The sequence below is a fragment of the Bufo gargarizans genome, chromosome 6, assembly GCF_014858855.1.
Source record: "Bufo gargarizans isolate SCDJY-AF-19 chromosome 6, ASM1485885v1, whole genome shotgun sequence".
Lineage (NCBI taxonomy): Eukaryota > Metazoa > Chordata > Amphibia > Anura > Bufonidae > Bufo > Bufo gargarizans.
The window spans coordinates 147,632,728-147,647,677 of NC_058085.1; the positions used below are offsets into that span (position 1 = coordinate 147,632,728).

At 45.5% G+C, this 14,950-nt stretch overlaps 1 protein-coding gene across 2 annotated transcripts in view; it reads left to right on the forward strand.

The window, feature by feature from the left end:
* The window catches only part of DNAJB12 (DnaJ heat shock protein family (Hsp40) member B12), a 96,202-nt gene that overhangs the window by 70,321 nt on the left and 10,931 nt on the right, over positions 1 to 14,950 (forward strand). For both annotated transcript variants that reach the window (XM_044298389.1, XM_044298388.1), the window contains exons 4-6: positions 8,034 to 8,213; positions 8,313 to 8,392; positions 13,319 to 13,428. In XM_044298389.1, the coding sequence (XP_044154324.1) occupies positions 8,034 to 8,213; positions 8,313 to 8,392; positions 13,319 to 13,428 (370 nt within the window). The remainder of the gene's footprint in view (positions 1 to 8,033; positions 8,214 to 8,312; positions 8,393 to 13,318; positions 13,429 to 14,950) is intronic.

The following is a 14,950-nucleotide window of genomic DNA, read 5'->3' on the forward strand; positions in this document are numbered from 1 at the left end:
GTTCTGGGTAATCCTTGAGGAGAGCACCTCCCCATACGGATCTCCCAGGTCAGCCGCCATTGTTTATAGCCTCCAGATTGATATATAGTTTTTTAGAAAAAGATTCAGTAAAACTTATACATTAATATATGTGCTCATTCTGGTCTTTGAAGTCAAGGAGGCGGAGCTATCAGTGATTGACAGCTATATTGTATACAATGTCATAGATGTAAGGCTGTTAATCACTGATGGCTCCGTCTCCATGACTTTAAAGCCCTGGATGAGCAGGAATTTAAATGAATGAAATACAAGTTTTACTGAATCTTTTCCAGCAAAATCTACTATCAATCTGCTCAGCTCTTCCTGCTCTATAACGTGCTGCCTGCAGCTCAGACTCCATGTTCAACATGACAGGTTCCCTTTAATTTTAACATTATGTACATTACTGTATGCGTATGATCACATGGTGGATTTAAGAACATATTCTGCACCAAGAAATCTGCTTAAAATCAGTCTCCCGTAGCTGGCCATATTAATTCTGCACAGCAGTTTATGTGGTGCAAATTTTTCTGTTTTCACACTTGAAATCCACATTACAGAAAAAGAAGCTGCGTGTCAGTTCTTGGCAAAGTTTCCCCACAGAAACTGCAGTAAATGAAACTTCTATTTAACTTTCAAAGACACCAGAAACAGCGCCACCCTCGCCTGAGGGCTGTGTGTGGTATTGCAGCTCAGCCTCATTCCAGAAGGTGTAGTTCAGCCATAATACCAGACACAAGGCATGAACAAGAGGGGCTAAATGTAATGCGTACTTTGTAGGCACTGTGCAGCTTTTCTTCGTTTGGTGGTAAACCACAGAATGTCCTGTCTAGTGTCTGTACTTGTGCACTCTGTAAGTTATACAGTGTATATTGTCTGGCCGCCTCAGCCCATGTGCCGTATAGGATAAGCGCCTGACGGATATGATCCTGGGATGAAGTCCAGTGTAAATCTGATTAGGGAGCACTCATCTGGTAGAACAGCAGCTTTAACTACTCTCCTGTTATAGGATTGACGGGGAAGGTGAAGAGCGCGCCTACTGGCCACATCACTACCACCGGCTTTAAATCACCCTTTCACAACAAGTGCTCGGCTATTTTCGGCACTTTCATAGTAGTTAATGAAGGGCGGCTGCACATGCACAGTGTGCCCTCCGTCTATTTGCAGGCTCAGAGGTGGGACCCGTACCTATCAGAAATTGGGGGCATATCCTAGCAATGTCCAAGATGGGACAACCCCTTTAACTTTTAATAATTTTATTTTCCAGTACACGAAATACAATTCCAAATGTAATAAAAAACATCGGTATCCTATTCAAATATCCACTGAGGAGAGTAAAATAATTCACATTATTGGAAAAGATTTTACATTTACACAGTTGACTAGGACGAGAGGCAGTACCGGACACCGTTAACAATGGGAGGGCATGGCAGTCCTGACAGGGCCATGGAGGTCGGACACCCACTGACCAAATATTCATGGCACAGGAAACTGGACTTTCCAGTCTGATAGGAACTTCTCCTGCTTTCGACTCCATGTGATGATGGGACTTTAAAGTCCTGGACAACCCCTTTAAGGTGACAGATATTTTTTTGCCCAGCTAGCTAAATTCCATTTTATTTTTTGGTGCTACATTTTTACTTTTGGGTTGATGCAGCTGAGTGCAAGTGGTTGAGGTATTGTGTTTTTTTTTTTTTTATGTCTGCACTAAAGGGGGCAATTTATAATACCAGGGTCAAAAGGGGACGGAAACTAAACTAAACTGAGGTGCACAAAGGGGGCCATTGTCTGTACTGGGGCACATTGTTGAACATTATACTGGGGGGCCATTAGATATACTGAGGGAATTGCAGGGGTTGAGATTTAAAAAAAAAAAAAAAAAAAACCCTATGAAATTCTTCTGTTGTCAATAGTCGTTAAAAACGGATGCGAAATGGCTGTTAAAAACAAATAAACGTCCATGAAAAACTGAGCTTATCTGTTTTTATTCACTGTTTTGTGACTATCCTAAAGCATCATGTTTAAAAAAAACTTAAAAAATCTGATTAACAAACACTACTGTTTGTTTTTTTTACTCCCAAAAAAACACACCAGAAGTGCAGAAAAAAGCCGCAAAATAACACAATGTTTTAAGTGACACTTGGCGAACATTCATATTAAAGGGATTCTGTCATGAGATTTGAGCCCTATAACCTAAACATATGCCCATGTCCGTACTAATGACATGAACCCTAAACTGTCAATCACCTACCTAAGGTGCCCAAGGGGACGGCCGTTAATACAGGGTGCCCGGCCGTCTGGTGCCCAGCGCCTCCTTCCCAGTCTTAATTGCCGCCCTCCCTGTCTAGAGTGCTGCCTTCCTCACCTCAGCGCCGCCTCCGCAATCCTCCCGTCCCTCTGCCAGATCCGGCGCCTGCGCACTAGGCTCAGCCTGATGCGCCGCGGACTTCTGGCAGTGGCTTCGTTGAGCGAAGTGCGCATGCGTCCTATCGGTTTATCTTAAAAAAAATAAAAAAAAAAAAATATATATATATATATATAATAATAATTCTGTATATTGTCCAAAGATATATATTGTTTCAGGTCCTTATCACTGAGCGGGGCCTTGGAGGGTTCAGACCAGTAGCTGGTACATAATGTTCTTCTTGCTTGCATTAAGGCTGTTTGCTGAGGGCTTTAGGCGGATTGATGGTAAACTAGGGGATTAAGCAATATTGTCCTGCTATGCAATTTTTAAGCTGTTTGGAGCACATGCGGTGCTATTCCCAGTGCGAGCCGGCCAATGCTAGCGATAGCAAAGTGTTTGAAGAGCTTAGGAAGGTGTTTGCTCTTCTCTCACATTGACGTTGCAAAAAATTGTAATCCAGAGGTAAACCGTGCATATCATGTTTGCATGGTGCCATGTACATAACATGGTTACTGCAGGAACCCCTTTTATACATGTTACAATGGCCATGTGCAAGAAGCGTAAGGGGGGGGGCCTTCTCTGGGCTCACCAAGCACAGCGCCGTAAATCGTATTGCCGCTCAGCCCTGTTCACTTCAGGGGGTCTGCTCTATGCCTAGGCCATGTGACAGATGAATGTGACGTCTCATGGCCTAGGCTAAGCCGCAAGAAGAGCAGAGAGCTACTGCGAGCTCCGTTGCCTTCTCAAACAGTTGATCGGCCGAGGAGTCGGTTTGGTTATCACTATTACCGCACTGCACAACCCCTTTAAGGAAATCAGCGTAATCGCCCACTACCAACCTATAGGTTGCTATGCTCCTCTCAGGTCCAGTTACTATTTCAGGTCCGTCCCTGGCAAGTGAATGGAGCTGACCTACAATACCAGGCTCGGCCCTCGTCAATGTTCTTGATGAAGCAAGACCCTACTTCTGATTAACGGTTCAGTCAGGCCTATTAGTTACTTGTTTGGATGAGATCTTAGCCCAGCTTTAAGCATTACATGTTCCCTTCTGAAAAGAATGGGTTTACTGTATAAATCATGGGCCTGCTGGAGCCTCCAGAGAATACCGGTCTCTCTATCGGCCGATTTATACAAGTCACAAATGAGAGACTCAGAATGCCAATATGGCCGCAGCGATATTCACATGTTTGAAAATGGGTTATTAATACAAGACGGCATTATTCCAACAGAATATGCCATAAATGTCTGACAGGTTTGGCCAATCTCAATGGTGCGACACACACCTACCTCTACAATGGAGGACTTTATCTTGCCTGGTACGATGGTTATCCTACGGATGTGCCATAAATCTCTCGTGGGAATGCCCCTTCAATGGGTTCCTTGTGCAGATTAGGCTACTTTCACACTAGCGTTCGTCGGTCCGCTCGTGAGCTCCGTTTGAAGGAGCTCACGAGCGGACCCGAACGCAGCCGTCCAGCCCTGATGCAGTCTGAATGGATGTGGATCTGCTCAGACTGCATCAGTCTGGCGGCGTTCAGCCTCCGCTCCGCTCGCCTCCGCACGGACAGGCGGACAGCTGAACGCTGCTTGCAGCGTTCGGGTGTCCGCCTGGCCGTGCGGATCCGTGCGGATCCGTCCAGACTTACAATGTAAGTCAATGGGGACGGATCCGTTTGAAGATGCCACAATATGGCTCAATCTTCAGGCGGATCCGTCCCCCATTGACTTTACATTGAAAGTCTGGACGGATCCGTACGAGGCTATTTTCACACTTAGCTGTTATATGCTAAAAATAATGCAGACGGATCCGTTCTGAACGGAGCCTCCGTCTGCATTATTATGATCGGATCCGTTCAGAACGGATCCGATCGAACGCTAGTGTGAAAGTAGCCTTACTTGAGCGCTAAGCAGCAGGACATTCTGTGATCTACTTGTTTTCAGCAATATGTACAGGTTTTATGTAGATCCTTGTCTTTATCCCATTTCTTTGTAAGAACTGTTATTGTTCCTTAGACCAAGATTGGTGGGCTGGAACTTAAAAGGGTTGTCTCACCTCAGCAAATGGCATTTATCATGTAGAGAAAGTTAATACAAGGCACTCACTAATGTATTGTGATTGTCCATATTGCCTCCTTTGATAGCTTGATTTGATTTTTCATCACATTATCCATGGCCACCGCTGCAGCACAGATACGAGGTGGCCAATGCTTTTTCCTATAGTGTGCAAGCACAACTACTTTTGGTGGATCGCAGGGTGGTCATAGCCCCTGGAAACGAGCAATGTATAATGTAATGAAAAATTTATCAAGCCAACAAATGCCATTTATTGAAGTGACCACCCCATTTAATGATGGGTGTATTAGAAAGGTACAATATATAGGTAAGAGTTTTGATTTGTGCGGTGTCTTTCTTTGTTTCTTCGGGGTGTTTCCTGGCTGGTTATATTTGTAGCTTTATGTTATGTCTGTGCTGAGCGCAAAGTGCCTGCAGGTTCATTGAGTCCAGGGCTGGACTCATTCATTCTCTGACCGTATGGATAGTGGAAGTATTATCTGCCATTTATTAGTTTATGGTGCAGTTCAGAAGATATACTGATAATGAAGTGTGCAACTCAGAACTGTAAAAGGTGAAGAAACCTCATTCTTTACAATGAGCAAACATTGAGGGAATCAAAAGTCCCATTTTGCACCAAAATTAGTGAGTTTTTGGTTACTATGCCCTCCTTGTAACTTACAAAAAGAGGGCGGGAGGCGGTGTGCTGCAGTTGGGACCTCTGTGTCTAATGTAAGAAGTGTGCCAGAAAACTGGGATACACTTCAAATGAAAGTGTATCCCCTCCCCCCTTGTATTTGACTCAAGAAGTCTGTGACCACTGTGGAAGACTCCATCAGGAAAAACCAATTAAAGGGCATATACCATGACTGATGTAAATAATGAAAGTATCCAGTATCATATAGTACACGACAATCTCTTTCTAACAAAGCCCTGTACCTCACATGGGTCCAGAGATCTCCCCATTTTTTTTCTTCCAGTTATTCTGCCAAATTCTCTTCACACTGGCACGCCAAGGCCCTTTCTAGGGGGAAGGGGGCATGTTCTTCCTGCTGCAGCTCTTTCCTTGTAACAGATACAGCTAGTGACACTTAAAGATTTAAAGGATAACTGTCATACTTTTATTTAAAAAAAATCAATTTTAGCATATGTTACTGCTGCAGCAGCATTATGCAGAAAGCTATCTTTAGTTTCTTCACTTACCACTGTTTTCCTTGAGTTTTCCCCTTGGTTACGGCTGTTTTAAATCCTACATTATGAGGGTCTTCTCAAGATGGCTCTTCTGTCAGTTCTCTGAGGCCAAAACTGCTTTCCCTCACTTCCCATACACACTTGCTGTAGCCAGCAGCTTCCTGCCAGCCAATCAGATTGGATTACTGAGAGACACACCTCCTCACTCTGAAGCCTAATGCAGGCATGCAGTGTGAAGGACAGCCCCTCCGTCTTCTGTTTATACTTAAGGGAAGACAGACAAGGTATAGCAACTGTCCTATACGGGAGTAGTGGAAAAGGACAGAGGACATTAATAAAAGCTGTTATTATAAGGTAATTACAGATCTTTTGACAATCATTGACAGACTAAGGGTCCATTCACACGTCTGTAGTGTATTGCGGATCCGCAATGCACCTGGCTGGCACCCCCCCATAGAACTGCTTATTTTTGTCTGCAATTGCAGACAATAATAGGACATGTTCTATTTATTTATTTTTTTGCGCAACCGCGGCACGGAAATGCGGGTGTGCACAGCACACTGTGTGCTGTCCGCATCTTTTCTGTCCCCATAGAGAATGAATGTGTCCGCACCCGTTCCGCAAAATTGCGGAACGGATGCGTACCCATTTGCAGACGTGTGAATGGACTCGAACTCAGGTATTCATGCCTAGCTCTAATAAACTAGCAAAGAAAAAAAATCCTTTATCCTTTAAACTGAGCACATGCGACCACCTCAGTGAGGTGAACAGAAAAGAAAGTAAAAACCAGCCGGTGGCACAGATACATTTTATTGAATAAGGCTGGGTTCACACGGGCGTGTCCGGATTAGGTCCGGATGCGTCCCGGTGTATTGCGGCAAACCCGCGCGATTGGGTACGCAATTGCAGTCAGTTTTGACTGCGATTGCGTTCCGATGTTCAGTGTTTATCACGCGGGTGCAATGTGTTTTGCACTCGCGTGATAAAAAACCGACTGTGGTACCCAGACCCGAACTTCTTCACAGAAGTTCAGGTTTGGGTTAGTTGTAGTGTAGATTGTATTATTTTCCCTTATAACATGGTTATAAGGGAAAATAATAGCATTCTGAATACAGAATGCTTAGTACAAGGGCAATTGAGGGTTAAAAAAATAAAAAATAAATTAACTCACCTTGTCCTCTTCATCGCGCAGTTCCCGGTCTGGTAGATGAGCTGTCGGCTAAAGGACCTTTGGTGACGTCAGATCACATGCTCCAATCACATGGTACATCACCGTGGTGATGTACCATGTGATTGGAGCATGTGATCTGACGTCACCAAAGGTCCTTTAGCCGACAGCTCATCAGAAGAGACCGGGAACTGCGCGATGAAGAGGACAAGGTGAGTTAATTTATTTTTTATTTTTTTAACCCTCAATTGCCCTTGTACTAAGCATTCTGTATTCAGAATGCTATTATTTTCCCTTATAACCATGTTATAAGAGAAAATAATACAGTGAATAGACTGTCACCTAGCAACCATGAGTGAAAATCGCACCGCATCCGCACTTGCTTGCGGATGCTTGCGATTTTCACTCAGCCCCATTCATTTCTATGGGGCCTGTCCTGCGTTACAAACGCAGAATATAGAGCATGCTGCGATTTTAAAGCATTGCAGAAGTGATGCGTGAAAAAAATCGCTCATGTGCACAGCCCCATAGAAATGAATGGTGCCGGATTCAGTGCGGGTGCAATACGTTCACCTACCGCATTGCACCCGCGCGGAAATCTCGCCCGTGTGAACTCAGCCTTAGGCTGAGTTCACGCTTCAGTTATTGGTCAGTTATTTCCTTCAGTGATTGTGAGCCAAAACCAGTAGTGAAGCCTACTCAGGGATCAGGTATAGTGATTTGCTTTGCACCTGTTCTGTGTTTTTGACCCGCACCTGGTTTTGGCTCACAGTCACTGATGGAAATAGCTGATCAAATAACTGAAGTGTGAACTCAGCCTTATGCCTCATTCACATGTCAGTGATTTGGTCAGTGATTTCCATCAGTGAGCCAGGAGCAGCTCTAAACAGAGAACAGGTGCAGATCTTTCCTTTATGCCTGATCTCTGTGGAGGCTCCTCTCCTGGTTTTGGCTCACAATCACTAATGGAAATCACTGATCAAACACTGATGTGTGAATGAGGCTTTACTCAGCATATATACAACATTTTTAATTACATGCAATTAAAAAAAGTATTCAGATCCAAATGCTGGTTTGAAAACTGCAGAATATTTTTGGGGCACAACCCCTTTGTGGTGATTTTTGTGATTAATCTTTTATCTGTGCTTCAGTAAGATACCTTGTATTCTTAACCCTTTCTGATGCTCTTATCTTCAGCCATTGGGACTGCCTATGCCGTGTTAAGCAATGCAGACAAGAGAAAGCAGTACGATCAGTTTGGAGAGGAGAAAGCCACTGCGTCGCGACACGGACACTCTGACTTCCACAGAGGCTTTGAAGCTGACATTTCCCCTGAAGACCTCTTCAATATGTTCTTTGGAGGAGGATTTCCCTCTAGTAAGCACATCTTTACCACATCTGGCTGTAATGATATCCATATCACAGTTTTAGCAGTTTTAGAGAAAATTACAATTTTTTTTTTTTTTGCACCTTTAGGTAACGTTCATGTATATAGCAATGGCCGAATGCATTACACATACTCTCAGAGACCAGACAGACGAGAACAACGTGGCGATGTAAGTACAAAAGATTGTGAAATTGATGAGCCCTTGAGAAATGTTCAGGGATTATGTAGTTATTAGTTTGGCCACTAGAGGGAGCTCTATGACTGACGTGAAAGGTGCAGATTTACTGGATCTTGCCTGATGGTCAGGAAAGGCTAAACCTGCATCCTTCTCTTCCAATATAAACTCTTAAAGGGACACTGACAGGCCCAAAAAGCATATTTAGGTATATATATATGACAGTACAGGTCATATAAAGTGTATTAGAATCATCTAAGTATCCCCCCTGTCCACCTTATAAATACAGTAAAAAGAAGTTTTATAACCTGCTTTCACCGTGTTCAATCTGCCCAAGGGGCGGTGTTTCATCTCAACTTGCGCCCAGCCAGCCTCGCCACAACTGCCGTTTGAAGCGCCGCCCAGCTAATCAATATTCACTTCACTGGGCGGCTACTCTGAAGCGCGGCTGTGCCCGGTGCATGCGCATTACGCAGAGGCTGCATCGGCCTCTGGGAATCAGACTGTGCGCAGGCGCGATGCGATCCCGGCCAGTGAGGGTGCCGGGCGCATGCGCTGAAGATGGCCGGGGACACTAGTAGCCGCCCAGCGAAATGAATATTGATGAGCTGGGCGGCGCTTCAAACGGCAGTTGTGGCGAGGCTGGCTGGGCGCAAGTTGAGATGAAACACCGCCCCTTGGGCAGATTGAACACGATGAAAGCAGGTTATAAAACTTCAGTTTACTGTATTTATAAGGTGGACAGGGGGGATACTTAGATGATTCTAATACACTTTATATGACCTGTACTGTCATATATATACCTAAATATGCTATTTGGGCCTGTCTGTGTCCCTTTAATATTTGCCAGTGAATTATAGGCACAGCATTGCTCTGTGTCTTCCTGATTAGTACAGTATATAAATGTAATTTATAGGTGGTAAGTAAATGCTTGGAAGGATCTTCGGCCCAGAGCCAGCTTTTGTAAGTTCATGGTTTTGAAAATACTTAGAGCCCTTTTACACAGGCTGATGATCGGGAACTAAAAAAAATTCCTGATTGTTACCCTTCGCAAACATGCCACTTGTCTGTCGCGTGATGTCATCATTCATGCTGCACCGTAAATGTCAGCAGCACATCTCCCCGTGTAAAAAGGATGTGCTCGTTTGGGGCTGAACCTGCCCCATGTAAAAGGACCCTTAGTCTGATCCATAAGGGTACAGAATAAAAAAATAGAGGGTTAAATTTTGATATTCTGGGAAAGGAATTTCCCAAAATAGAAGAATATAAAGATAGGCGCCAATGGGGGGATGTGATTAGTGGCCTTCCGGATGGAAGTTAGATCAACGTGGAGTTTGCATACAATATACTAAATGTATAGGAAAAAATAGAAAGAGGCTGTCTGATTGATCCATAAATTTATTTTAAATGTACAATATCAAATTATTATCAGAGATTTAAAGCCCAATACTCAAACCAATAGAGCCTTACATAGAATATAGGCACTCGTTTTTTCCTGGAAATACCCACTGAGGAATGTATTACCACAAGGGTATCTTCAAATGTTTGTGAAGTATGGAGGTAAAAGACGGCACTCCCCGATAAAAGTCCAATTCTTAGGCTACTTTCACACTTGCGTTAGGAGCGGATCCGTCTGGTGTCTGCACAGACGGATCCGCTCCTATAATGCAAACGCTTGCATCCGTTCAGAACGGATCCGTTTGCATAACTGTTTATTTCAGATCTGATTTTTCACTTCGGAAAACTCAGATCCGACAGTATATTCTAAACACAGAAGCGTTCCCATGGTGATGGGGACGCTTCATGTTAGAATATACTGAGAACTGTGTACACGACTGCCCCCTGCTGCCTGGTAGATGCTGCCAGGCAGCAGGGGGCAGACCCCCCCCCCTCCTGTATTTAACTTATTGGTGGCCAGTGCGGCCCCCCCTCCCTCCCCAGTATTAAATATGACCAGTGCGGCCTCCCCCTCCCTCCCTCCCCAGTATTAAATATGACCAGTGCGGCCCCCTCCCTCTATATTTATTGGTGGCCGGGCCAGTGCGGATTCCAAGTATTGTGAGCAGTGCGGCCTCCCCTCTCCCCCCCTAATTAAAATCACCCCCCCCCCATCATTGGTGGCAGCGGAGAGTACCGATCGGAGTCCCAGTTAAATCGCTGGGGCTCCGATCGGTTACCATGGCAACCAAGACGCTATTGCAGTCTTGGCTGCCATGGTTACTTGGCAATAAATACAAGCATTATACTTACCTGAAGAGCTGCGATGTCTGACCGGCCGGGAGCTCCTCCTACTGGTAAGTGAAAGGTCTGTGCGGCGCATTGCCTATAGCACAGACCTGTCACTTACCAGTAGGAGGAGCGCCCGGCCGGTCAGACATCGCAGCTCTTCAGGTAAGTATAATGCTTGTATTTATTGCTAAGTAACCATGGCAGCCAAGACTGCAATAGCGTCTTGGTTGCCATGGTAACCGATCGGAGCCCCAGCGATTTAAACTGGGACTCCGATTGGTACTCTCCGCTGCCACCAATGATGGGGGGGGGGGGGGAGATTTTAATTAGGGGGGGAGAGGGGAGGCCGCACTGCTCACAATGCTTGGAATCCGCACTGGCCCGGCCACCAATAAATATAGAGGGAGGGGGCCGCACTGGTAATATTTAATACTGGGGAGGGAGGGAGGGGGAGGCCGCACTGGTCATATTTAATACTGGGGAGGGAGGGAGGGGGAGGCCGCCGCACTGGTAATATTTAATACTGGGGAGGGAGGGGGAGGCCGCACTGGTCATATTTAATACTGGGGAGGGAGGGAGGGGGAGGCCGCCGCACTGGTAATATTTAATACTGGGGAGGGAGGGGGGCCCGCACTGGCCACCAATAAGTTAATTACAGGAGGAGGGGGGGGTCTGTACACAGTTCTCAGTATATTCTAACATGAAGCGTCCCCATCACCATGGGAACGCCTCTGTGTTAGAATATACTGTCGGATCTGAGGTTTACGATGTAACTCAAATCCGATGGTATATTCTAACATAGAGGCGTTCCCATGGTGATGGGGACGCTTCAAGTTAAAATATACCATCGGATCGGAGAAAACTCCGATCTGATGGGGACTCCTGACTTTGCATTGAAAGTCAATGGGGGACGGATCCATTTGAAATTGCACCATATTGTGTCAACGTCAAACGGATCCGTCCCCATTGACTTGCATTGTAAGTCTGGACGGATCCGTTTGGCTCCGCACGGCCAGGCGGACATCCGAACGCTGCAAGCTGCGTTCAGGTGTCCGCCTGCTGAGCGGAGCGGAGGCCAAACGGTGCCAAACTGATGCATTCTGAGCGGATCCGCATCCACTCAGAATGCATTGGGGCTGTACGGATCCGTTCGGGGCCGCTTGTGAGAGCCTTCAAACGGAACTCACAAGCGGAGCCCCGAACGCTAGTGTGAAAGTAGCCTTACTTTATTCATCCACATAGGTATGATCATACAGGCAGACGAGAGGCCTGAGGAAGCGCAATCTCATGCAAAACGCCCGTCGCCTCATGGTGCCTGTGTGGCGTCCTGCACCCCTATCGTCTGCCTGTATGTTCATACATATGTGGATGAATTAAAGTAAGAATTGGACTTTTATCGGTGAGTGCCGTCTTTTACCTCCATACTTCATGTTCATTTGACTCTATTGAGACTGAGCACCACTGAAATCTGTTGCGAGCTCAGGTGTCCTCGCCGCAGTGTGTGTTCCCTGGATGCCGTGGAGGAGAGCTGGAGTAGTGCCGTCCTGTCTGTTTATCTATTTGTGCATATCTTCAAATGGTTACCCATACGGGTACAACCATGTTTACATGGAATGTGTGGGTTTCGCTGGGCATTTCAGTTTTTGCATTGGCGCTGGTGAACTCTGTGGCAGAAGTTCAGAACAGAATCTATTGTGGACTTTATAACACTGCATGTGGATGCCTTTTATGAAGGCCCCATTCACATGTGCTGTTCTGTACTTTGTTATAGAATTTCAGTGCAGATTTCACTAATGAAATGCCACCACAAATATGCAGTGTGTGAACCAGCTTTAAATGGCAGATTTCTGCTTACGAAACTGGCTGACCTGTTACATGTGCGCTTGGCAGCTGAAGGCATCTGTGTTGGTCCCATGTTCATATGTGCCCGCATTGCTGAGAAAAATGATGTTTTAAGATATGCAAATTAGCCTCCAGGAGCAACAGGGGCGTTACCATTACACCTAGAGGCTCCGCTTTCTCTGCAACTGCCGGGCCCTCCCCACTTTGACAGGGCCAGTCAGTGACAACCTCATCACTCCTAGCCCTGTCAAAGTGCAGAGGGCCCGGCAGTTGCAGAGAAAGCGGAGCCTCTAAGCGTAATGACAACGCCCCCGTTGCTCCTAGAGGCTAATTTTCATATATTAGAACTTCATTTTTCTCAGCAATGTGGGCACATATGAACATGGGACCAACACAGATGTCTTCAGCAGCCAAGTGCACATAGAACAGGTCAGCCAGTTTTATAGATACAAATCTGCTGACAGATGCACTTTTAAAGCTGGGTTCACACACTCGTAAAGTGATTGCATTTTGTTATAATATGTAACTAATCCGGAGTATAAGGGGTCACAGCAATCCTGCATAGTTTTCCCTAATGTGTGCCCTCCGCAATGCCAGGTGTGGAGATGCACAGTCTAGCTAGCACCCCAGCCCCATCATTTTCTGATCCTGGCAGTTTGACCTCCTCCAATCCATATTTTAGCAGTAAGCTTCACGTTTTGGAATGAGGATAGGATATAAGGTGGGATCACACACGCAGATACCATCAGTGCTTTTCTTCCCAAGTTCACAGTACTTTAACAATGTGAACAGACAATCATGTCCATATTTTATTTACTAAAAACTGAACATTTCATGTTTCTTGTCCAGGGAAGTCTTGGTATGTTCATTCAGTTGATGCCCATTCTGATCCTGATAATTGTATCTGCTCTAAGTCAAATGATGGTGTCCAATCCGCCTTACAGCCTGAGTCACAGACCGTAAGTACCTACCCGGAACACTTCTCATAGTTTCCAATTTATGCCATTACATAAAGATTGGTAACATATGCCATGTTGGTGGTAATTGGTCTAAACTGATAGAAAGTGATGTCAAGTGTTCCTTTAAAGAAAAACTAAGACAAAAAAAAAGAAATACAACTTCTGGTTCCGACGCCAGCATGAGCGTTTGTGCTGAATAGAGCTCCACTCCGAGTGACTCTGTTTACCTTCTACTCCTCGATATACCAGGCTTGACACTGCACAAGACTTGGGCTTATTGCTAATAAACAGTAGTGCCGAGTCTTATGGACCGGTTCCTAGTTACAATGGGGAGTAGAACCCGACAAAAGGGACAGCAGAAGACTACAAGAACGCTTTCTGCAACACGCAATATGGCGGACCCAACCCCCGGATGGAACCTGAGGAAGCACCTCCATTACCTCCTGCGGAAGACTCTCTAGATGGAGACGAACCAAGGGAGGAGCTGAAAATTGATTACAAGATACTGGTGCTTGAGGTTGCAGCACGAATACTCCCTGACTTGCAGGATTCCCTCTAGACCACGGTATCGGAGTCCTTGGTGCATCTGCGTCAGGTAATAACTGAGCATGGCTGAAGCTTAAACACAGTGGAAAAGAGAGTCCGTTCTCTAGAAGACTACTTTTCTTATCTTAAAGCAGAACACCCAAAGCTCATCAAAGAGAATAAAAGGATGGGCGCAAAAATTGTTGACCTAGAGAATCGTTTGAGAAGAAACTACCTCAGGTTAAAGGGAGTTCCTGAATCTGTACCTATAAATGATCTTTGTGAGCAAGAGCTGCCTAAAGCGCTCAATTTACCCGCCATTTGTAAAGCGCTCACAGAGTGGGCCCAACCCCACTAACTAACCAGTGAAGTCAGTCAGATCCGCCATTACACCCGGCGTTGTCGCAAAAGGCCCAGACAAATCATAATGCAGTACCTGGACTATTCTGAAAAGGCTTCTATTCTACGGGCCTCTAAAAAACGCAAAACTCCTCTGGAGATACGAGGGCATCGTGTCCTGCTCTTTGAAGACTTCGCTGCAGAGGTAGCAAGGCGAAGGCAGGAATTCTCATCTATTTGCTCAGAGTTATATCGAGCTCAGATTAAATTTGCACTACTATATCCTGCGGATTTATAATGCGGATGGCTCCTCAGATACTTACCATGATTTTCAAGAAGCGAAAAATGCTCTTCAAGATGGAACACTATATACACGGGGCCAACCTCTACAAGACAACAGGCGCAACAATTATTCACCGCAGAGGGACTCACCGACCTCGCTAGAAAACGGATCAGATCAAGGAGCAGAGGAAAAGAGCAAGAGCCCCAGCAGATCCATAAAAAGATCACTATTTCCGTCTTTGGAGCAATCGGACACATTCCAAGAAGGGGGTCTGAAAATATAGGGTAATAGCATTGTTTGAACGTCCCTGACTGCTTCCCAGTATCACTTCTAAAGAGCACAGTGAGCGGTTAACTCTTTCTTCTCTCCTTGTTC